At 33.3% G+C, this 24,098-nt stretch overlaps 1 protein-coding gene across 1 annotated transcript; it reads right to left on the bottom strand.

Annotated features, from left to right (window-relative positions):
- Window positions 1–20,581: 20,581 nt before the first annotated feature.
- LOC135948669 (uncharacterized) lies at window positions 20,582–22,091 on the bottom strand. The gene is made up of 2 exons (XM_065498058.1): window positions 21,814–22,091; window positions 20,582–21,677 (listed from the first exon to the last, which is right to left on the bottom strand). Exons 1-2 carry the CDS (start codon window positions 22,089–22,091, stop codon window positions 20,582–20,584), a joined length of 1,374 nt encoding a protein of 457 aa, XP_065354130.1.
- Between the last annotated feature and the right edge of the window lie 2,007 nt (window positions 22,092–24,098).

Here is a 24,098-nt window from a genome sequence, read left to right as displayed (position 1 = left end):
AGGGCTACTGTGGTTACAGTTGTTAATATTTATTCTTAAAAATTTGCAAACTTTAAGTTCTTCGGGCATGCTATGAGGTGACAAATTTTGAAGACCCCAGCTTTTTTAGTTTTGGAGATATTGATTATTGACCGCTTGTTCATATAAGGGAAACCACTGTGCTATGTAAACATATTAAGCTCATTCTCTCCCATAGATAAATGAGTGTTTGTCCGTCTCTTTGTTTCTGTCTATTAACCCTTGTCTGTCTGTCTTGTCCTTAACTGTCCCAATCCTACATATATTAATTTTGAAAACTTTTTGATTGTTTTAGACTCTTTTTTAAAAAATACTTTTTAAAAAAAACTATCTTTCTGTAAAATTTTCCCATATCTAATGATTATTTAAATCAAATTTAAATTTTGAAAGCTATTTGTTAGTTTTAAATATTTTTGAGAAGAGTATATTTATACCCTACACCACCATAGTGGGGAGGGTATTATGCGTTTGTGCAGATGTTTGTAACGCCCAAAAATATTAGTCTAACACCCACCTTAAAGTATACCGATCTACTTAGAATCACTTTCTGAGTCGATTAAACGATGTCCGTCCGTCCGTCTGGTTGGCTGGCTGGCTGGCTGGCTGTCCATGTAAACCTTGTGCGCAGAGTACAGGTCGCAATTTTGAAGATATTTCGATCAAATTTGGTACATATTACTTTTTCGGCCCAAGGACCAAGCCTATTGAAACTGGCTGAAATCGGTCCATTATTTCACCTAGCCCCTATACAAATGTCCCCTCGAAATTGGTCTTTATCGGTCATAAATGTTTAATTTATCTATGTATCTACACAAATTTCGCTCCAAATAAGTTTTATATATACAAAATTCATGTCACCAAATTTTGTTACGATCGGTCCATAATTAGTCATAGCTCCCATATAGACCCGCTTCCGAAAATCAATTTAACGTGCATAAATCGCTTAAAAATGTTGGTATACACACAAAATTCAACATAGTTAACTTTAATATAGACATAAATCACAAGACCTAATTTTATGGTGATCGGTCCATAATTGGTCATAGCCCCCATATAAGGCCCACTTCCGAAAATCACTCAAAAATATAAATTATTGAAATTTTAAAAGAAAAATCTTTTTGCTCATTTACTTGGTGTAGGGTATTATATGGTCGGGCTTGACCGACCATACTTTCTTACTTGTTTTAAATTAAATTTTTAAGATTTTTTTATGATATTTCTAGATTTTTTTGTAAATTAATGTTTTACTTCAAAAAATATTAAGGGTACAAATTCCTATCAGATCATCACGAAACTTTTCCCCAAAACCATTTTTGATATTTATTTGAATAAAATTTTAATTTTGAAAGCATTAAGTTAGTTTTTGAGAATTTGTATAAAAATTAGAAGATTCTATACTTTTTCAAATAAACTGTACTTGTAGCATAATTTCACTTTATTGTTTTAATTATGAAAAAATTGTATTTTACTACATTTATAATAAGTATAAATATTTTAAAAATTTTAGTGGATGTAGAAAATAACATTAAATCTATAGCTTATTTAAAATATAAAAATGTTAACAGCTAGTTAAAATTCACATTAAGCTAACGATATGTAGGTACAACTTTATAAACTACCAGAAATAATGCACACTTTAGTTAAGAAAATATCGTTTAACATACTTCAAAGCTTGGCTAATAGTGTGCCTGTTTTCTGTACGATGTGTTAGACGCAAGAAAATATTAATTTTCCTAAGTGTAATGATGCAAATTACAAAATAAAACTGAATAAATTTTGATCTCGAATTTCAAAATTTAAATATGAAACTGGTTCTATCCGTTTAGAGAATTTAATGGGCCAATACATTGTTTCACACTCTAATGAACCATTTAAATTAGATCTCGCATGCGCGACAAGTTTGCAAACCAGGAAAAAAGCAATTAATTTTAGTACAGATCAATTACAAAAAACCACTAAATAATCAAGCGAAAGTTTGTCATCATTAAAGAAGATTCGAGTTCAACTATTCACTTGATATGCACAACAATTTATAATGAATAAACTAGCATATCTATGCAGTTGCATACAAATGCTCTAAATAAGCAATAAAGTACAAATTTGCCTAACTCTGGTAGTATGTATTGGGTTTTTGCATTTTTTTGTTCGATAATTCTAATAGCCTGAGGTTAAACCACTATTCAGCTGAGTTTAACACACCATGTAAATGACTGGACACAATAAAAACGAACACGACGGCAGCAGCATCAGCCAGATACTCAATTCTAATCAGAACTAATACATCATATCCAAACACCCGAGAAGACTAAAGACGAATACTCCCGTGTTTGTTTCTATGATGGTGCGCCTGCGCAGCATAAGTATAATGGGGGACAACACCTTGCTGTTTGGTAGCTTACTATCCATTAGTTAGACATTTTTTATGTTCTTAAATTTTAGTTATTAGCAGACACACGACCAGTCTTTTTTCTTAACGACAACCACAACAACAAGAAGAGCTACCAATGTGCCGCCGATTTTGACACAAACGAATGACATTAAATTCCACGTGCATCGATTTTGTATCCCCCAACAGCAAAGGAAGCAACAAGAGAATATAATGTTTGTATATCTATTGCCAACATATTTCATCGGCTACCACTTAATACACGGAATGACAACTATGAAAGTCTGCCATGCCACTACAACAACGGTAGTCGTAGTCATTTGCTTTGTAAAACAAAAAAAAACACACAACAACACAAATAAACTAGATCAAACTTTTTTTTTTGAGAAACGATGGATGGATAGTGGTTCTCGTAGATTAGAGGATGGTTACATTTTAACTAGGGTTCCTAATTTCCCGTACTTTTTCCATACTTGCGAAAATATTAAAAAATCCGGGAATTACCAAGAATTTTTATACCCTGCACCGCCATAGTGGAGAGAGTATCTTCCGAAAACTATTCACGAAAATAAATTATTGAAAATAAAAAAAAATAGTTTTCCTCATTTACTCAGTGTAGGGTATAATTTCAAATAATCGGTCAAAATTAAATAATTTATATGGGGGATTTCATGTCAAGTGAACCAACTTTTGAAATCTATGTCTTCCGATCGATATGAAATTTGCACCAAGGTTAGTCCTATTGGATAGTAATTCAGGCAGAATTTTTCAACAACTTATTGTTCTTAGCATTATGTGTCCCAAATAGTTCAGATAGCTACTTCTTCAATCTTAGGAATAAAAGAATTAAAAAATGTTTTAAATTTGTTTCCAAAATCAAAAACTTGTTTTAGTTTTTCTTGACCGATCTTGTTGAAAAATTGTATCCAATAGAACAAACCTTGTTGCAAATTTCATATCGATCGGAAGACATCGATATCAAAACTTGGTTCACTTGACATGGAATCCCCCATATATTGTTATTAAACGATTTAAGAGAACCTACTAAGTTAAATCTGGAAATATGTAGTCTTAGTTGTGATAACCGAATGTATTGCTAATCAAATGATTCTGTCTAATTGACTGAATTTTTCTGTTATGACGGAAAGTTGGTGTGACAAAAATTATGTTATTTAAATCGTAATTTTTCCGTGTTAACTGACTTTCTTGTATTTAGTATCGAAAAAATCACAACGAATCTGTTTTATCTGTGTGGAAATAATACTGTTATTTTAAAGCAATTCTCGGGAAATTTTTTCCGAATGGGAACCCTAATTCTAACACATTCTCGTTTAAATATGGGGGTTCGTATGTTCTTATTTGTGTACGCTTGTAAACTGGTCCAGTAGATAAAATACCTTTAAGTAGTTGATTTTTTATTGTAACCCTACAAATGTGGGACAGCATGTGGTATTTAATTTTATTTTCCTTAGTCACTTTTTTCCAGTTCCTAAAGAAATCAATGGATTGAAGATCAGCGAGAAGCGTATATTTGCAAAATAACCTAAATCCTAAATTTATCATACTAATCCAATATCGGTTATTCAGGACTCATGAATAACAGTCGGACCTTCTCTTCTTTTCAATAACGAGAATTCAAGAGCCTTTACTTTGTTACATGATTGTCATGGTAAATTTTTTATGCAATTCCTCTATAATCAGCTTAAGTAGATCTTCCTTGGTTGTCAAATTATCTGCTAAATTCATTCCTTTACTACCTGTGAAATCGAAATGTTCAACACAAAATTTCCAAAAAAATATTTATAGTGATCTCTTGATTCAACAATGGGTATTACATGATGTCTCCATACAGGAAGTTTTTCCATCTTCACTCTCCAGCCAAAAGGAATGAGGTTAATTCCTCTCATTTGACATTTAAACTCTAAGCATTCCGGATAAAATTGAGTTTTTTTTTATAGTTTATTTATTGTATCTTCACATTTTTTTGTTTCCCATCCGATTTCAAAGATTTTTATATTTTTGGAAAGCGCTCGTCTAGGTCTTGAAAAAACATGCTTGCGTGTGCTATTTATCTGTTCTAATTTTCGAGTTATAGGCATTTCAAAATTTAAATTTTAAAATTTGGCCATACCTTGGCCCGCTATTTTAAAAATTTGTTGCGTAATTTTGGACCGAATGTACTCGAATTTTTTTGTTAGTTAGACAACTAAATTGCCAATAATATACAAAAGATTTCAAATCAATATCTATTATGGATCCAAAAATAAACGATTTTCAATTTAAATATTAAAAAAATAGTAGATTTTTGCTGTTTTTTGGGCGAAAAGGCGACGTAACTCTTTTTTGAATTGGTTGAATTTCAAATACAAACATTATTGAATAGATAATTTTCGTAATTGAAAACACATTTTTGTTATTTTTTGTGTTTCAATTACGAAAATTATCTATTCAATAATTTTTGTATTTGAAATTCAAACAATAACGAAAATTGTATATTCAATTGTCAAAATAATCAAATTCAAAACTCAAAATTCAATAGAAAATATCAAGAAATTTAGTTTTTGAGCAAATGAATACTTGATTTAATTATAAAATAATTGAAACCAGTTCAATATGGGATAAATGTTTGAATTGAAATATAATTTTTTCTGTTTAATATATTTTTGTGCACTGCATTGCCGACTATTGCAGTTTTTTTGGTTCAATTGTACCAAATCGACAACGCTGCAGAAATGATTGTCAGAATCACCATTGGGATTCATCGGGATATATTCCATGACAATTATATGTGTAGCTTTACTTATAGCCTTTAACGCAGCACTTATAATATTCTAGCACTAAATTTTTTACTTGAATTTCATTTTCTATTAGACAGTGACACTTTTTTATTTGGCATGCATTTGTTATTTGAGCTTTAATTCACTGCCTAAGGGCTGGGGCATGGGATGCTGCTAGACGTCATTGTCATTTCTTGTAGTTTCGTTATCATCATCCGCAACAAAAGCAACAACAACAGCAGGCTGGCTAACTTGACTTCAATTTCTTTATATAATTTTTTTTAGTTTCCTGACTAGCAGCCGACTATTTGACTACTGGCTATTTTGGTTTACTTATGATCTTCTTAAATGAAGCACAATAAAAAAGAAACCAAAACGACACAACACAAAAACGTCTGGGCACAAAAATGTAACGACGCTAATGAATGATTTTAGTCATGTGCATGTGACTGATTAATTTTCTGTTGATATTAGTGTAGTGAACGCATAAATTAGTGTCAAAACCATTTCGTAAATATATGACAGTTTTTAATGTTTTGCCTCCGCTACTACTTTAATTTCGATTTTATTTATTTTTTTTCTATTGCTGAAGATTAACGAAAGAGGAAAAGGAAACCCCCATGTTGTAAGTGGTTGAAAGCTTATGTGTTTAAGCTTAAGATGTATTTAAATTGTTTTTTATTACGTTTGTTTGTTCCCAAAACATGACGACAAGATTATTGTAGTCACGCAAGTAGCTTCTGTTTTGAATTTTATTTTCATTTTCAAGCTGTCTTTCTCTCTGCTTCTCTGTCTGTCATTATTATCTGTTCACATTTTCCAATTAATATTGATAAAAGTCATTAATTGATTGTTCTATTATGAAAATTTATGTTGTAATCTCTTGACATGGCTAAAACAAACATTAGAGCGCTCAGAGCGCATGTGTATTTCTCTTTTTGGCTTATTTAAACCGTGTGTGTGTGCAATCATTTATTGTCAAAACACTTTTATAGGATTTTAAATAAAAATATTCGTTACCATCGGATTTTGTGGTAAGTGGAACAGTACATTAAGCTTTTATAAGATTTATGCTTTAATTTCTCAAATGCCACACATAAAATTTTAATTTTCTAATGAATATGTTTATTACTATTTTCTGTTAAAAAAAAACAAGGTCAGTATGTAGCTCATCATTAGGTATTAAAAATTTGTAATTGTATCCTTTACTTAGTTGTAGTTATATAAACCTGTCATTTCTAACTGGATAGATGATCCGATTGGCATGAAATTTCACATAGGCGTATCAGAGGTGCGGCGTTGTGGGTTCTCAAGGTAGGGCACCTCAGACATGCATTTTTCGGTTTGTCTAAAATCAAGGATTTTATTATATTCTTGAAGCCTTTGATTAGGCCTATAATGTGCTATTTATTTCATATAGTTATTGAAATTATACGAAAAAGTCTAAAAATGATCGATTTTGAACTTGAAAATTCGGAAAATGTTGAATTGTTTTTTGAAAAGTATCTCAATAATGATAACTTTAAAATAGAAAACGTATACTAGTTTCCTTAGTCCCTTCCGAATTTAACCACGGAATTCCACTAAAATTACCATTCAAATTTTAATTTCACTCACAAGGAAAAATGTCAAATCAAAATTTGAGGATTTCAGTGAACTAAATACTAAAGTAAATCGAGATTCGATGAAAACGGAGATTCGAAACGTCCGTTAAAAAATTTTGTTTTGGCCATATCTGCGAATATGTTAACGGTATCCTACGAAGACAAAAACGCATACATAAGTAAATACGGATATATGTATTTTAAATAAAAATTAGCTTTTATTTTAATTTTCTTGAAATATGTTAGTTTTTTCCTAAATTCAAGTGGCCTGAGAAACGTTAATGGTCTGGCGAATTTGTAATAACTTTAACATTTTTTAACCAAATTTTGTCATTTATACCTCATTACAACGATAATTACGTTAACATTTCGATTATTTTGCATTAAATTGCAAAAGTATTTATTTAGTAGCAAATTTTTTACAAAAACTGAAAAATTTGATTTTTTTTCGAATTTTGGCGATAATACAGTTTTTGGGTAATTTTGACCCAAAAGAGATACAGGGTAAATTTCCAAACATTTTTTTTGATGTAATATTCATTTATATAAATAAATCTACAAAATTCTAGAAAACAATGCAGAAAGTTAACAAGTTTCACCTATTTATTCCATATAAATAGTAAAAGTTTGCATATATCTACAAATCGGAACTTTGTCCGATTTGGCTCAAATTTTCAGCACTTAACTTTTAGGCCTAGTGTCACAATATTCCACCCGGCACTCTTCTAAAAATCCAAAAATTTACACTTTTGGGATTTCTTTAATATTTTTTGGGAATTCTGGTATTATTTTTCAACAAAATGTTTAAATATGTATTAGTTTACTAATTAGAATTACAAAGGCTACGTACGTATAAAAAACATTCTATTGTATATAATGAATATTTAATGTTTCTCCAAATATCCCATTTTAGTAAAATTTTTCGGACCAAACAAATTACTCCCAGAATACAAAATGCTTTTTTTAGATTGTTAACTTCTACATTATAACTGGACCATATAACCGATATGGTGTTATGGGAGCCAGCTATGTTGCACGGACTCAACGCCAAAACAAGTTTTTATGATAATAATCACAGTTGCTCCCTGGTTAGAGTATCAAAACCGAAAACCGGTCAACCGGTTTTTTCATCTTTGTAAACTCCACCGGTTTTTTTTAACTTTTCGGTTTTTTGACAAACCGGTTTTTGTAAGACGGTTAACCGGTTTTAATGAAATATATTTTTTAAAGCTCCTTCAAACATATTTATGAAAAACTTTGATACCATTTTTAAAAATATTGATTTATAGTAACACATTTCCTATTAGCGTCCATAAATAAAAATAAATTTAAGGAAACCCTTTTCATATTAAATAAAAATTTAATATAAACCGGTTAACCGGTTTTTTTTTAATACAAAAACCGAAACCGTTTAACCCGTTTTTTTAAAAGACAAAAACTTACTTTTTCGGTTTAACCGGAAACCGGTTTTTTAGACACTCTAGTTAGAATCGATCCATTATGTCTCCTAGCCCCCATACGATTGCTCTATCCGAAAATAGTTAAGCTCTTATAATTATATTATTTATATACATAGATATCCAAACCAAATTCAGCACAAATAAGTTTTATATAATCCGAACTCGCACCGATCGGTTCATAATTAGTCATAGCTCCCATATAAGGCCCACTTCCGAACCTCATTTTAACTAGCATAAATCTCTTAAAAATGTTGGTATTCAAATAAAATAGTCATAGCTCCTATATACATTTTAAAAGAGAACTGTTTATAATCATCTTCTCGGTGTAGGGTATCATATGGACGGGCTTGACCGAATATACTTTCTAACTTGTTTTTAATTAATTGTTAAGGTTTTAGACAAATCCAAAGTCCTAAGTAAAAGACTTTTACTAAAAGTAACACAGCCAATTAGCACTACACTTGTCAAAACCATATACACATTTTGTGGTCTACAGCTTAAAAATCATAATTTTTTTGTAAAATACATTCCCGTAAAAAAGATTTAAACATATTACAAAATTTGGCGGAAGTATTAACGGTAGTAAAATGCAATACATTTCAAATACAGAAATACTCGTACAACAAAGATAGCTGCAAAAAAATCGTATTGAACACTAAAAGTGTGAATCAAAAGCTTAATGATCACTTAGAAATGGGAATAGAAAAAAAACTTTTAAATTATGATTGCAATAAACAACATACATTAAAAATTTTCTATATTTGTTCTTCAAATGGTGGCTGGTGCTGCTGGTGATGATGACGATAATGATGATTATAATGCTGATGACGACACGACCACAAAATCCAACCATGTATCAAATGGTGTGGAATACTGAATACTGTACATACCTGTACATACTGCAACATCATTGTCTTCAATAAAAAGCAAAAAAACGTAGAAAAAACAAGCAAACAAATAATAGATCGATCGATCGTTCTTTCATTCATTCGATGCCATGGTTTTTTTCCAGCTACTCAATGTAAATTCTGCTGCCACTTGAACAATTTAATCGTTTGCTAAGAATGTGTGTTTTGTATCTTCTATGAATTAATGATGGTACTTCGATGGATGGATGTATGAAAGAAAGAAAGGATGAAGCGAGGGTGGTGTAGAAAGTTTAGTGGCATTTATAATTAACACATTGTCGTCCCGGAGTGCTTGCAATTATACAACCATTAGGGGAAAAAATGTGCAGTCATGGAGAAAATTTCTTAAGTTATAGCCATTTTTTAGTTCTAAAAAAAAATTTACCATTTTGAGGTATACGCCACTTTTTACGAAATATTTTTAAATTTATGATACATACGTGAAAATAAACTGATAAAAACTGCTGGCATTTTTATAACCACCACCATTGGTGCCATTTGGAACACATAGTGATCGCTCTGGAAATGATATTACTAGTTCTATTATTCAGATTTTGAAAAATGTATTGCATGATTTTAATAATATTCCTTGGAATGACTCCCGTGCGCCCCAATATAGCAATAAAATATTACCGTATGCTTCCCTGACATTTGGAAGTATAGTAATATCCTACGCCGTATCAATTTTTTTCGAGTATTTTCGGAAGTGGGGCTTATATTAGAGCTATGAACAATTATGGACCGATCATCATAAAATTAGGTCGCCCGACTTTTTTCTACATGAAACTAAATTGTGTTGGATTTTTAAGAGATTTATGCTCGTTAAAGTGATTTTAGGAAATGGGCCATGGTTAATTATGAAAAATTTAAATGTGATTTGTTTTTATATAAAACTTATTTGTGGAGAAATGTATAAAGATACCTATGTATGTATATAAATCAGACATTTTGTGACAAAAAATTTCCTATTTCGGAAAGAAATATGGATAAGGGCTAGTTGAAATACAGTTAAATTCAAATTGTTACTGCAACTTCGTAACAATATTAATAAATATTCTGCAAAGTGAATTTATAGTCCCGACCTTTGTAGCGTCAATAGAGCCAAAAACTTCAAAAATTCCATTTTTGTCTTTGAAAAGAAAAGACAATTTCCGGTTTGCGTCGCTAATTGGGACCGGATATAAATACGACGCAAACCTAAACGACATTCCAGCTTAGTGGAAGACTGTAGGAGAGCTCTGGAGGAGTTATTGGTACACTACTCAATAAGATTGTATTGGGGCACTGTGATATACAGGGAAATAAGGTAGCAGATGAACTGGCCAGAAATGGTTCTGATTTAGATCATAGTACTAGGAAAGGGGGGGGGAAACCTCCTATATGTCACTACTACAGATTCATATTTGAAAGATTTCGCGACTCCACCAAACAATCCTGGAGCAGTTGGACGGATTGCAAAGTGTTCAGGTCCTTTTGGCCAAAACTGATTGCAAATACAACCAAAACACTTATAGAGTTGGATAGGTGTAGCCTCAGGATTCTAGTAGGCGTGATAACCGGTCATTGCTCAATTGAGGCCTTCAAAGGTAAATGGAATAATGCCACACAGGATTTCTGTGTAGAGCATATTGTTACGTTTTTACCTTTTAAAAACGGGGTTTATTTCCTTTAAATAAACCGGATACTTTTGATTGCAAATAAAAGCCGTTTAGTAGTTTAAAAATTGAATCAACTCTTTATTTATTTAAAATGTAGAACAACAACGCAATTAAATGACCAATCAGTGTATTTATACATGTTTATAAATTCTCAGAAATACAGACACTCTTTATAATGTACAAAAATTCAAAGGAAAATACATCACACTTTAAGGCACTCAGTTGATGTTTATTTACACAGCATCTATCATGAACTAACTAACTAACGCCTGCAATCTCTGACACTATTTATACACACGCCTCTCGTGATCATTCTACTATATTCGAATTCGAAGTTAATGTTTAAACAATCAGTGTTGCCATACTTTCAAGCAATGCTAACAACTACATGCTATCAACATTGTTGATAAATAGAAGCTTCTACTGATGGAAATGTTTATAATCACGATGAATGTTGCTGGTATATTTCTGGAGGAACTCGGTAGTGTTTCTGGCTGTAAACTGAGTAACATATTAGATTTTATTAAGGGATTAGGATGGCTGTTTAAAGGATTTCCTACAACGATTTCAAATCCGCAAAAAAAATCTTTATTTTCCTTTCCCAATGCAGATTTGGATTCTTTTTCTTTATTCTCTCTTTAATGTATATGGCTCTTGATGGGAATCAGAATGGACCTAACGGTTTCCCCTTCCAAACAACTTCATTTAATTGTTTCCGAAATTCATAATTTTAGCTGGAAAAATAGATTTTTCGATACAAACACTTTCATATTAACGATGCAAATCGAAGTACAAACGGCGCATCTTCGAAGACATGTGGCGCAAAGTGAAACAAAAACGGCGCTAATCGAATTACTAACGTCGCCTTTTTAAAAAATAGATGGCCCATTTCCGTTCCATATATTTTTGAAGCATCTGTATATAGATCGGTTCTCTGGTTACTTTATACCATTCTTAAGCTATGTTGTTTACTTTCGGCACTAAATATATAAAATCATCTACGGTTTTTGTTTCCCATAAACACACATAATAATAAGTAATATTGGTTTATGTCCAATATATAATGGATATTCTGTATTATCATTAATTTGTTTTTTTTTTCACAAATATTTGTAAATATTTAATTGGCTCTTAGTTTTTCGCTGCAACAAGTAAACTGATGTTATATTATTGGTATGAAATTCAAAAAGCATTTTAAATATTTTTTTATGATTTCAATACTAATGTTTTTAAACAAACATTTCGTTGTCCAACAAAGATGTGTAGAGTGCATCACAAAAATATATATCAAATCACACCACCCTCGTGAAGAGAATATTCAATTCCACTGAATTCTATTGGACAAATTATCATTAAAGAAAAGAAAAAAAGCGATAATGCAGCAAATATGTGGCATAAAAACATTACATTACATTTCATTCAATTGCTTTTACTACTACATACTACATGCTACTATTTATTTTACTATATATGTAGCTGCTGCTGCCGCACTGCTACTGTCACTACCACAAATTGCAACTTTGTGGCATAAAAAACAAAGTTTATAAGTTGTGGTTTTGTGTTACTTATTCTTCTACAAGTCATATTCAAATATCAACATATAAATCTATTAAACAGTGGCAAAATACTTACTATTCATACTTGTGCCTCTACTAGTTGGGCTTTCGAAAATGTGTGCATACTTACTTTAGCTGAATGATGCAAATGTTGCAAGTGATGCAAATGATGACGATGACTTTGCTAACCGGCTTGTCTTTGTTTGGTTTTTACTACTTCAGTTTTAGCTTCTGAAGCTGCAGTGCTGTTGATCTCAAATGGTAGTGATCATCTTTTTTCTCAATGACTATCCATCTAACTGTCATTTAGTCGTTTCGATTTTGTATGTTGCGTGCCACCAGTAAATGTTTCTTATTTTCTTCGTATTTTTTTTTTGGAACTCATATGTTTGTATGTGAGTGGTAAGAGTTGTAAGAGTTATATACGAGCAAAGTGTGTATTAATCGTTAAATTATTGCTTTAGATTTAGCTTGATGGGTTTTGCTGTTGTTGTTGTTGCCGCTTTATTTTTTAATATTTTTTTCTTTTATTTCACCACAATTTTATTTACTATTACGACCGACTATTGCTAAAATACTAAAATGCTACTGGGTAATCATATTCCATGTCAGATGTCTGCATCATGATCCGGCAATATTTGTTTCATTTAATGTTATGAATTACCCATCGGTAATACTGGACATACTGACTGCATATGCATTAGGGTTGCCTTTATTTTGCACTTGATACCAAACGTATAAAATTTCATGTATTTCTCAAATTCCATTTTTAAATGAAAACTATAAAAATATGTACATTAGAGTTCGTTTGTGACCAGGTCACTTCATTTGATTTTCGGGTATCATCATTTTTCTGAAGGTTTTTGCGCAAATAAAAATAATGGCGTCCTTTTTTTTTGGAAAATTGTCACTCCTTGTGGTGTTTCAACGCACCTAAAGAAGCGCATTTTGAGCACATTTTTCTGTAGAGCAAAAACTGTTGAATATATTGCAAATCTGATTTCACCAGTCGATTGTGTATCAAAAATTAATACAATTGATGTTTTTTGAATCCTTAAAAATAGTTCCAAAAACCCACAACAGGGGGTGCAAATTTCATAAACAAAACAAAAAAAAGTATTTTAGAAATGCAAATTTTTATGGTTGTACAATGTACATTAGGGTAGATCGAATTAGCAAATAGATATTGTGCTATCAATTGTGCGATAGCTATTGGCATGAGGAAAACAAATTTCCACTACATCATATAAAAAAAATAATTTTCGAGGCGCTCAAATTTCAGAAAAAGCTCATAAAATGCTCCCACCAAATACAGAGAATTTCCTTAGCGCCATTTATATTTGCCTTTGTTGTCGATTCGGCTGGTTGGCCGGTCTTCACATACGATCTCCTACTCTTCGGGTTATCGTAATGGATCCATTTTTCTATCTTTTATAGCGTTCAATCATCATTTCGGACATGCAAAATCGTCTTTCAAGGTCTCTCGTCTTCAATTCGTATGGTAACCAATTTCCATGCTTCCAATGATATTGAAAGCTTTTGTTGAGTTTGACAACAATCTTCTTGGAGTAATGCCTCCAATTCTTGGTCTTCAAACTTTTTTGGATGGACTAGGCTATCTTTGTCTTCCGTGTTAAAATCATTACTTCTGAATCGCACAAACCTTATCTCGCACGTTGATTGATAGAACACATTTACCTTAAGCTTCGGCGAGCAATCGGTGTGCTTCAGCGGCACTATTTTTCAAATTAAAAGAGTAAAGCAAACTTCCCGTATATATTACAAAAGCAATAACTTCGTTGTTTACATGTTCAATAACTAAGTGTGAATAAATGATAGATATGTACCCTTCAAAATGACACAAGTTATTAAATGCAAAAGCCGTGCACAGTGGTATAGAAAAAAAGTGGAGGGTAATAAATTTGTAACTTCTAGACGCTTAAGCTCCGTCGAGTTTAAGTTTTGAGTTTAGACTTCATGGGCCCACCAGATGCGCGGCCAGGGGTCCCCAAAGTAGGACACTTCGGGTATTTTACATTTTTGAAACGATCCTATTTCTTCGTTTGGGTTCCGGTTAGAATTTCCTCGTCGAGCACTATAAAAAACCTAGTCGTAGCTATCAATTATCTCTTATAGCTTAGGAGATATTCTCATTTTAAAATTAAATTTTCAACATTTTACCCACCCTATTCCAGTTATTTGATAATAGTATATGTTAAACAGAAAAGAATTGTTTAAAAATCATGACCGACTACAAAGTGAATGAATGAGTCAGACCTTGCATTTTTAAATATATAGATTTTTTAAAAAAGGCCAAAAAAAGTCTATCGTACGCATACTTTCGTAACTGTGTGTATATTAGGGTGGGTCAAAATTTTTTTTTCTAAAATTTCTGAAAGGCTCAGCGATAAAAATGTGCCAAATGGTGTAGCTAAAATGTATCTAAAATTTTATTGCATTGTTTTAAGTTTTACTGCCTCCGGATCGCGATTGAATTTTTAGAAATAGTAAATTTTTTACATCACATTAATAATACATTTGTATGCGAAATAATATTAACTACTGATACCAATATAAAATTTTACCGTTCAAATTCGGATTCTTACTGTTATATTTCAGCAGAACACGTGTTTACATATTACTTTTTTTATACAAATACCCTAAAAATCGAGTATTCTACATATTTCGATAGATTAGGGGAAAAGTGCTATTATTTAATTGGTTTTCATAATCTGAGAAATGGAATCAGGAATGGTTGGAAGTGTCCCTTATTTGGTGTTTTGTGTGATTTAAAAAATAATATATTGCCAACCTGTGCAGATCTGATGAAATTTTATGAGTGGACCATACTTAGCGTTAAATACGAGAGGGAAACTAAAAAATAGCCTACATACGAAGAAATAGAAGCCATCGTTATTGGAAAACTGATAGAAATATGGGAGAAATCGTCAATACCTTCAGTATCATTTAAAATGTAAAAATCTTTTAAAGTCTCACCCGAAAATTCTTAAAGAAAAGTTGGAAAAGATTCTTTGTGAAAGCAAGACTTTGTTTGATATTTCGGCATGTAAGTGCAAAGATTTTCTGAAATGTACTTGCATTAAAAACAAAAAAAAAATACCTGCAAAAGAACGAATTTTGAGAACATACAAGAGAACGGTTACACAAATGGCTGTAAGTAGCCAGATACTTATATTGAGCAGTTTATCTGAACTTGAATATGATCAGTCAGATTGTGAAGAAACTGATCAATTACAATTACGACCATTAAAATCAGTTTCTTGCATACGGGTGTATCACTAAATTTTTTAATTGTATATTCGTTTACTAGAAAAAAACATTTGTATGTAGCATGAATGAACTGCCATTTAGACACCTGTTTCAACATATTGATGGTGGAACATCAGGACCACAAACATTTTTAGGAGAAATTGGCAAAGAACTTGAAAACTTTAAAAAAGGCCAATAGTGAAGTTTCAACCAATTCCCACGAACTTACCAGAGCTTTGCGTTGAAGATATACCTGCAGATCTTCATCTATATATTTCAGTTGAGAACAAATCTAACAACTCTTGCAATATATATTCTAAAGGTTTACGCTCCAGGGTGGTTTTCTATAAAAACTCTTCCCAGCTGTAAAGACGATATTTACCAACAATTTAATGAAACAGTTATTTAGCACATCCTGAAAACTTATTAATTGTAATGTTAACATATCCCCAACAACATATTCGTGAATTAGCTGTCCATCGAATTTTGAAAAGTAGATCCACAACGTCAAACAAATTACGGCTGTTACAGATACCAATGATACATTTTAATGCTACGTCATACTATGACAATTTGAAATGTGATGAAAATATTACTGTATACCTATGTTTATAAATATCTGAAGATTGAAGATTGCTTATTGAAGAAGGAAAAAACGGAGGAATTGAGCTATTTTACCACCCTGTCATACTCAAGGGGTAAAGAGAGCAGTCAAAACAGAGTAAAGCAACATCAACTTTGTGCAACAATACAACAAGAGAAAGATTCATCAAAGCTCAGATAGAATAAAGAAAATCAATATCAAAATTTTATATCAAATTGATTTCTATTTTTACAAATAAATACAGCTATCTGGATAAACTTGCATATCATGCTCTATTGCCTTTTTTAATTACATTTTTTTAAAAATTCAACATGAAACCGGGGGCAGAAAATAATTTCCCATTGCAGCCAAACTTAGTGACATGAAAATATTTATAATTTGGCACATTTTTGCCACCGTGCCCATAAAAAAACTTAAAAAAAAAATTTGTTTCATACACGGGTGACCCACCCTAATGTATATGCATTTGAATTTAAAAACTTTTAAAAAGTCGATTTTTCGCTAGTTTTTTTAAAAAAAGTACGTTTATTCTTTTTAAGTTATCTAAAAAATGTCTAAGATGATGTATAAGGAATTTATATTTTCTGAAAAGTTAACATTAAATAAAATATTTTAAATGAAAATAAATTAAAAAATGTTTGATACGGAGGGGACCAGGTTCATCCAAAAAAAGCCAATTTATTATGTAAAATTTAAATTTAGGGCAAAAATTCACAAATCGCATAGTCGATATCAAAATATAGTAAACCACTTTAGATGACCAAGTAAGTTCTTAATTATTTTGTAATGGGTTCTGATAACCCCGCCCCTGGTATGGATATTAGAGCCAAAAAACTAAAAAAACCCATTTTTGGGATTTTTCAAAATTTTTAACAAATTGTAGAGAATTTATTTTATACTAAAACCTTAAAGAAGTAAACGTAAAAATATTAACGTTATTAAATTTATAATAAATATTATCATTATTAAAAGTACGTTTTTTCACATAAATTCATATAAAAATTTAAGCACTTGTGTTTACCGCATAAATTGAAATTGATTAAATTGTGTTCTGTTTTCTATTTGCTTAAATTTTTATATGAATTTATATGAAAAAACGTACTTTTTTAATAACGTTAATATTTATAACTCCTGAACTAATCGAGTCTCCATCGAAATTATTTTGCTGGAATATAGTCCTCATACAATTTCCTTTTTGAATTTTTAACACCGCGATCTTTGATATTTTTTACATTGAAATATACACTTTACAATTTGACCTTTAACCTTTTGGAAGTAAACCATTTTATTCATACCGTTTTAAGGACAATATCTTTGCCTTTAAAATGGAATCAAAAATTATGTTGGACTTTGATAGCTTCAAAGTTATGGGCAATTATGTGTATTAGAGTGTCCCTTAGAATTAAATTTTTTGAAATGTTGACACGGTACCCCCTGAAAACTTTCGTAATGACCTAAAATAACACTAAAAATTTGTTTAGCTTGTTCTAAGATGGGCAGCCCGTGCTGACTTTCGATTTAGATTTGAGGTGCATTTGCAAGGGGAAAAAATGCAATTTTAACAGTTTTTGTAAAAATTTTGCCATTAAATAATTACTTTTGCAATTTAAAAAAAATTCAAAGAATCGAAATGTGTACGTAATTATCGTTCTAATGAGATATAAAACAAAAATTGGTTAAAAAATGTTAAAGTTATTAAAAAATCGACAGGCCATTAACGTTTCTCAGGACACTAGAACAAGAAATGTAGGAACAAAATTAACATGTTTTGAGAAATATTAAAACAAAAGTTTATTCTTACTTAAAATATATCCATATTTACTTGTATATGAGTTTTTATCTTCATAGGATACAGTTAACCTATTCGCAGGTATATCCAAAAAAAATATTTTTTTTCAACGGCAGTTTCAAAACTAGAATTTCAAATTTTTAAAAATTTTGTTAAACAAATTTCAGAATTATTTGATCATCACATTGGAATTTATTTACAACATAATAGGGAATAAAAATGTGAAAAAATATGTCAATACATCCTATAGTTTTTCTGTACCTGCGATATAAATTTTGCGATTTTCGAGAAAAACTAATTTTTTGGCCACATTTTGGCGAATGAGCCCAATTTCCTTATTGTTATAAATTTTAAGTAAAATCTGTTCAGAATATTATATTCCAGGTAATTCTAAATATAGTCTGAAAGTTTTCCTAAATTCGGAAAACGTTAACCCTTAAATCGTGAAGGCCAAAAGTCAAATTTTTCAATATTTGGAATTTCTAATGGAAAGATAGCAAAATGCTATATATTTTTTACCGATTTAATGAAACTTAAGAAAAATATAACATGAAGTCTAATATTTACAATAATAGCACAAAAATGCAAATTAACCCTTAACCGAACCGTAATATGTGTGGTAAAATTCATTAAAATCGAATATGTCAAATCCGAAAATACCAGTTTTCGGTTCGTTTTGATATGGATTCTCCCTTTTGTTGAATTTATATTTGTTTGAAATTTTTAACAAATAGAAACAGTAAATTTTTTTAAAATTGAAATGGTTGTTGTTGTTGTAGCAGCATGAAAAATTTACAATAATCAATCTGGATGTTCTGGTGGTTCTGCATGTTGTTCAAGTCCAAAAAATTGAGCTACTTCAACAGGATGAGTCCATAAATCCATTGGACTGAGTGAAGTGGGGTTGGCTGAACAGCTAAATATGTGGAGGGACCCTGACCACATGCTGGGCTTAAGTTAAGGACGGCACGGTCTATGCGGGACCAAAAGGCATTAAGCCTGTTGCTCCATCCTGATCTAAGTTGTGCCAGAACGACTCTTGTTCCACGCGGCAGAATCTTCTCGGCGTCTGCTATCGGTGGTGGGCGACCTTCAAGTACGACATTCATACGGTATCCTGCTACCGCGGAATTGATGGCGTCTCTGTGAATGTCGTTCAAAGCTGTCATATACGAGCGGCGATCAAATGGATCCTGCACATACCTCTGTATGTTCTCCTCGTATTTCCGAAGGTCCTGTCTGACATGCCTCGGGGGAGATTCCAACTGTGTGATGTTGAAGTTTGGATGACTCCTCCGATGACATCCCAGAAGGAACTGTTGCGTCAACATGACGTTGTGTTCCTTGACCGGTAGAACCTTGGTTTCCTCGTGAAGGTGGTGTTCGGAGGTTATTTGAAGGCAGCCTGTGACAGTCCTTAAGGTTGCGTTTTGACAGCTTTGAATATTTCTCCACTGGGTATCACTCAACGAAGGCGACCACACTGGAGCAGCATAGTTGACCACTGACCGGCCAATCGTCTTGTAGGTAGTAAGCAAGGTTTCTTTGTCCATACCCCAAGTACTGCCGGCTAGTGCTTTGAGGACCTTGTTCCTATTTCGCAGTTTATGCGTGATTGCAGTGGCGTGTGCTGAGGAGGTAAAAAGGCTATCAAAAGTGACAACCAAGATTTTCGGGTGGTTCACTTTCGGAATTTGTACGCCGTCGACCATGATGCCTAAATTCAGTTGATGACTTCGTTGGTGATAACTGCAGGTTACGTGCAGTGAATAAATTATGGATTTCATTGAGATAACCATTTACCATACCGCAAAGCTCATCAACGTTGTGACCTGTTGCCAATATAGTGCAGTCGTCCGCATACGAGATTATCTCTACGCCCTGTGGGGGCACTGGGAGTTTAGAGAGGTAGAAGTTAAACAGGAGCGGCGACAGGACCCCGCCCTGAGGGACTCCTTGTTTAACTCTACGGGGTTTTGAGCATTTGTCTCTAAACTCCACGAAAGACTGCCTGCCACTCAGATAGTTCACTATCCATCTCTTCGTGTTGTTGGGCATTGTGAACTGCAGGATGTCCTGGAAGAGTGTAGCGTGACTGACAGTGTCGAAGGCTTTCAACAGGTCAAGTGCCACTAGGATAGTCCGTTCACAAGGCCTCTGCTGGTTTAAGCCCTGTGAGATCTGAATGACTATGGCGGATAATCCTGTGGTGGTACTGTGCATTTTACGGAATTCATGCTGGTGACGAGCAGCTGGTAGTTGACGGGTCAGCTGGGGGAGGAAAAGAGCTTCGAGTGTCTTCGCTACAGGTGACAGGAGGGAAATCGGCCTGTACGATTGTCCCTCACTCGCGATTTTCCCAGGTTTTAGCAATGGGATCACTCGACCCATTTTCCAGACATCGGGTATAGTTAAGCTCCTCACTGACAGATTAAAAACCATTGTCAGGAACTCGACTCCCCGCTCGCCTAGGTGTTTTAGCATCAGCATGGATATCCCATCAGGTCCTATTGCCTTTGAAGGCTTAGCTGTGTTGATGGCTTCTGCAACTTCAGTTGGCGTGTAAAGTTGTGGTGTGTCCGAGACTGGAAGATCGTGTAGTTTGCGGACAATACTTCTTCGCCTTGTCTCTCTCGGGGTGCTCAATGAATTGTCGGCAAAAAGCTCGCGCGCACCGTTTAGGGTCGGATATGGTGGTATCTGCAAACTTAATCGCGACCCTATCATCCTTCTTAGTCGGATTGGAGAGAGACCGAACTGTGGACCACAACTTGCCAACTCCAGAACTTAAGTTGCAGTTATTCAAATGATCCAACCATTTGTTTCGCTTGTCCTCATTTACCAACCTGCTGATATCGCGGTTCAGCTGGGCGATCCTAGGGTCGTCAGGGTTGGTACTTCGGATGTCATCACGCTCATCTGCGAGTCCCGCTGCTTCTGCTGGGAAGTGCGGTCGCACTACGGATATTCTACCAGCGGGAATGAAGCGAGCGGCTGCTGCTGTGATGGTTTCGCGAAACTTCCTCTCTGCTTTGTGTACGTTGGAGGGAATCGGTAGACCATTGAAGATGCGGTCGGTAAATTCTCTGTAGCCGTGCCAGTCTGCTTTCTTTTGGTTGATGTAAGTTCGGCATTCAGAGACGATTAAATCGTTAGGTCTATCCAGACAAACGATTATGGGTAAATGGTCTGATCTTAGAGAAATAACTGAACGCCAGGTTGTGCAGTTAATCAGACCAGGACCCATAATCCGTGTGGGGGCATCATCATTTAGTATGCAGAAGGTGGATTCGTCAATCAGTTCCGCCAGTGACGCTCCTCTCTGGTCTTCCCCAAGACTTGAGTGCCAGAGCTGATGGTGAGCGTTAAAATCCCCTAGGACCAAACGAGTATCACCATCTAGTAAGGTCCTAATGTCGGGATGGTAGCCTGTTGGACAACTGGCTACTGGCGGAATGTAGACATTATAGAGCTCCAACTCCGTATCTCCCGATCTGACCGCAATACCCTGAACTTCAAGATATTGGTCTCTAGAATTCAGATCGAGAGAAAGAGCCCTATACTGCACGGTGTTGTGTATAATAAATGCGATGCCTCCACCGTAGCCTCTGGTGCGGTCTTTTCGGAGAACGTTGTATCCATTGCAACTTTGCAGACTGGAATTACTCGTAAGTTTGTCTCCTGGACCGCAGCGACCACGATGTTGTGTTGGCGCATAAATCGGGTTATCTCAGATATTTTCCCTTGGAGGCCATTGCAGTTGAACTGCAATATGGATATCACCCCAGGTCTACGGACTGCAATCGATGCTGTTGTTGTGATTGCGGTGGGGAAGGTGGAGGTGTGGCGTAGGATGACGACGATGATGCCGAAGACGCCGATGAACTTCGTCGCTGGCAGCATGGGGCAACGTAATTCTCCGACCACTCCCTCTCATGATTTAGTACGGAGCAACCAGTAGGATGCGGAGCAGCAATGCCGGAAGGTGCAGCTCCGTGCTCAAAAATTGTATAGTTGTTGTTGCTGGGTTGATAGCCCTTGGCCGAGTGAACTCGGGTCATTCCGGTGCGTAGAACCGGCTGTCGTGGGAATGCTAATGGTAAACTTATGTACTGTTTTTCAATAGCGAACGAGTGCTTTGAATTGAAATTTAACATGTGTTTTGTTATTGTAACAACAACAATATACAAGTAAAACGTCCACTCAAAGCACTCGTTCGCTATTGAAAAACAGCACATTAAACGTTTAAATGAGCAAAAACATGAACATTTTGAGAATTTCATTACTTTCATTGACGAATAACAATTAGAACTTGGCAGCATCTCAAAAAGCAAAAGTGCAAAATAGGAGCCACCCTAATATACATACAGATATATTGCAAGTAAATAGTAATATTTACTGATGGCAAAACCCATTTAATTTATTGGAGAATATTTATTTACGTAAATTGTTCATGAAGTGCAGTTCTCGTTTGGCAAAATTTGGGTTAACGATTTATTAGGTTATGTTGAGCAGATATCTAGTATTATTGAAATATTGAAAATATATATATTATTGATCTAGATTAAAATTGGGTAAATTAAATAATATTATTTGTGGCCGTTTATTTTTAAAAGAAAGTTAGATCACAGGATATTGTTTATATTTTCAAATAAATATATATTTTTTTATATATTTTATATATTTTTATTAAATCTATAAAATGGAGTTCAAATGTTCTAGGATCGTGGCTTTTTCCATTCACAGCTTATATTTTCCGAGAATTAATGGAATAAATTCCTTATATTCCTTAAATATAAATATCCAACCACGGAATGTTTTGATTTTTTTTGTTTTTATAATGCCTCGTATTGAGGAAGATCTTTCCTACAGAGAATCCTAAGACCACCAGGGGAATTGAAAGATGTTTCATCTGAAAAATCATCTATTTCTTCAAGCTTCAATTTATTTCTATTGTATACTTCAAAATCGTACCATGAAATGAAAAACAATTCAAATGTTTAATTTTTTCACTTGAAATATATCAAATTAAATTACACACAACACTTCCATTCAACAGATGCCTCGTTAAGTCACTACCAACTTGAAAAACTTTTGGTGCGTGCAAATAATTACAGTCTATTTGAGAACAAAATAAAAAAACAAATGTATTCTTAAACGCTTAAAATTAACCCACCGAATTGTAGTCGTAATCGTCCAAACAAGGTACTACGTTCAACAAGATACAATTAAGGCGTTAATCAATTACTAATGAGCCGCTAATCATAAGGCAGTTAAAGCGGCCAAACAAGCAGCCAGCCAACCTGCTCGTCAGTCAGTCAAATACGTACTTATGAATGAAATTAACGAAGCATGCCACATTTCTACAGGTAACTAGACAGACAAAAGAAATACAACATGAGTTTGTTGTCACTTGTTAACAATGTTTCTTGGCTAAAAGGATACAATCAGATAAAAAGCGATTTTACATAATTTTTTCCATTTTTTAGGGTCAATGTGTAGCAAGTAGCAAACAAGTAGTAGAAATTATGACATAAAGAATTGTCCAATAAAGGAGGAGTTTTAAGTGGTTAATAATCATATTATTGGTAGTTGCAACTTGCAAGGTCTTTTAGCCGCATTTAGGACTGCATTCCTCATAATGTTCATGGAAAATATACAGTAGAATGCTTCTATAAGAAAAATTTGTTAATTGTTACAATAATTATCTTTAGAATTGTATCTTTTACTTGTAGGAACAAATAAAAAACTCATACTTTTGCCAAAATTTATGAATGTGGATTTGATGCATTGTTGAATTTCCTCGTTTACTGCTCGTTAATATCTATTTTCGAATATTGGGATTTTATGTTTCAAACTAGTATACAAACCATAAAACTCTTGTAAATATCTTTATTGAGGTGAAATTAAAAAATGCATAAAATACTTATAAATATAAATATAATAAATTAAAAATATAATATCTATTAACGCACAATATTTTATGAAGGTCATCCCTACATAGGTCGTAGGAACAATTTTAGAGGCTTTTTAAACCACTACACAATTTTGAATTATTGTGATTCCAG

Source organism: Calliphora vicina, chromosome 1, assembly GCF_958450345.1.
Source record: "Calliphora vicina chromosome 1, idCalVici1.1, whole genome shotgun sequence".
NCBI lineage: Eukaryota > Metazoa > Arthropoda > Insecta > Diptera > Calliphoridae > Calliphora > Calliphora vicina.
Note: the sequence above shows the minus strand (reverse complement) of the source record. Positions and strands in the feature narration are given on the sequence as shown.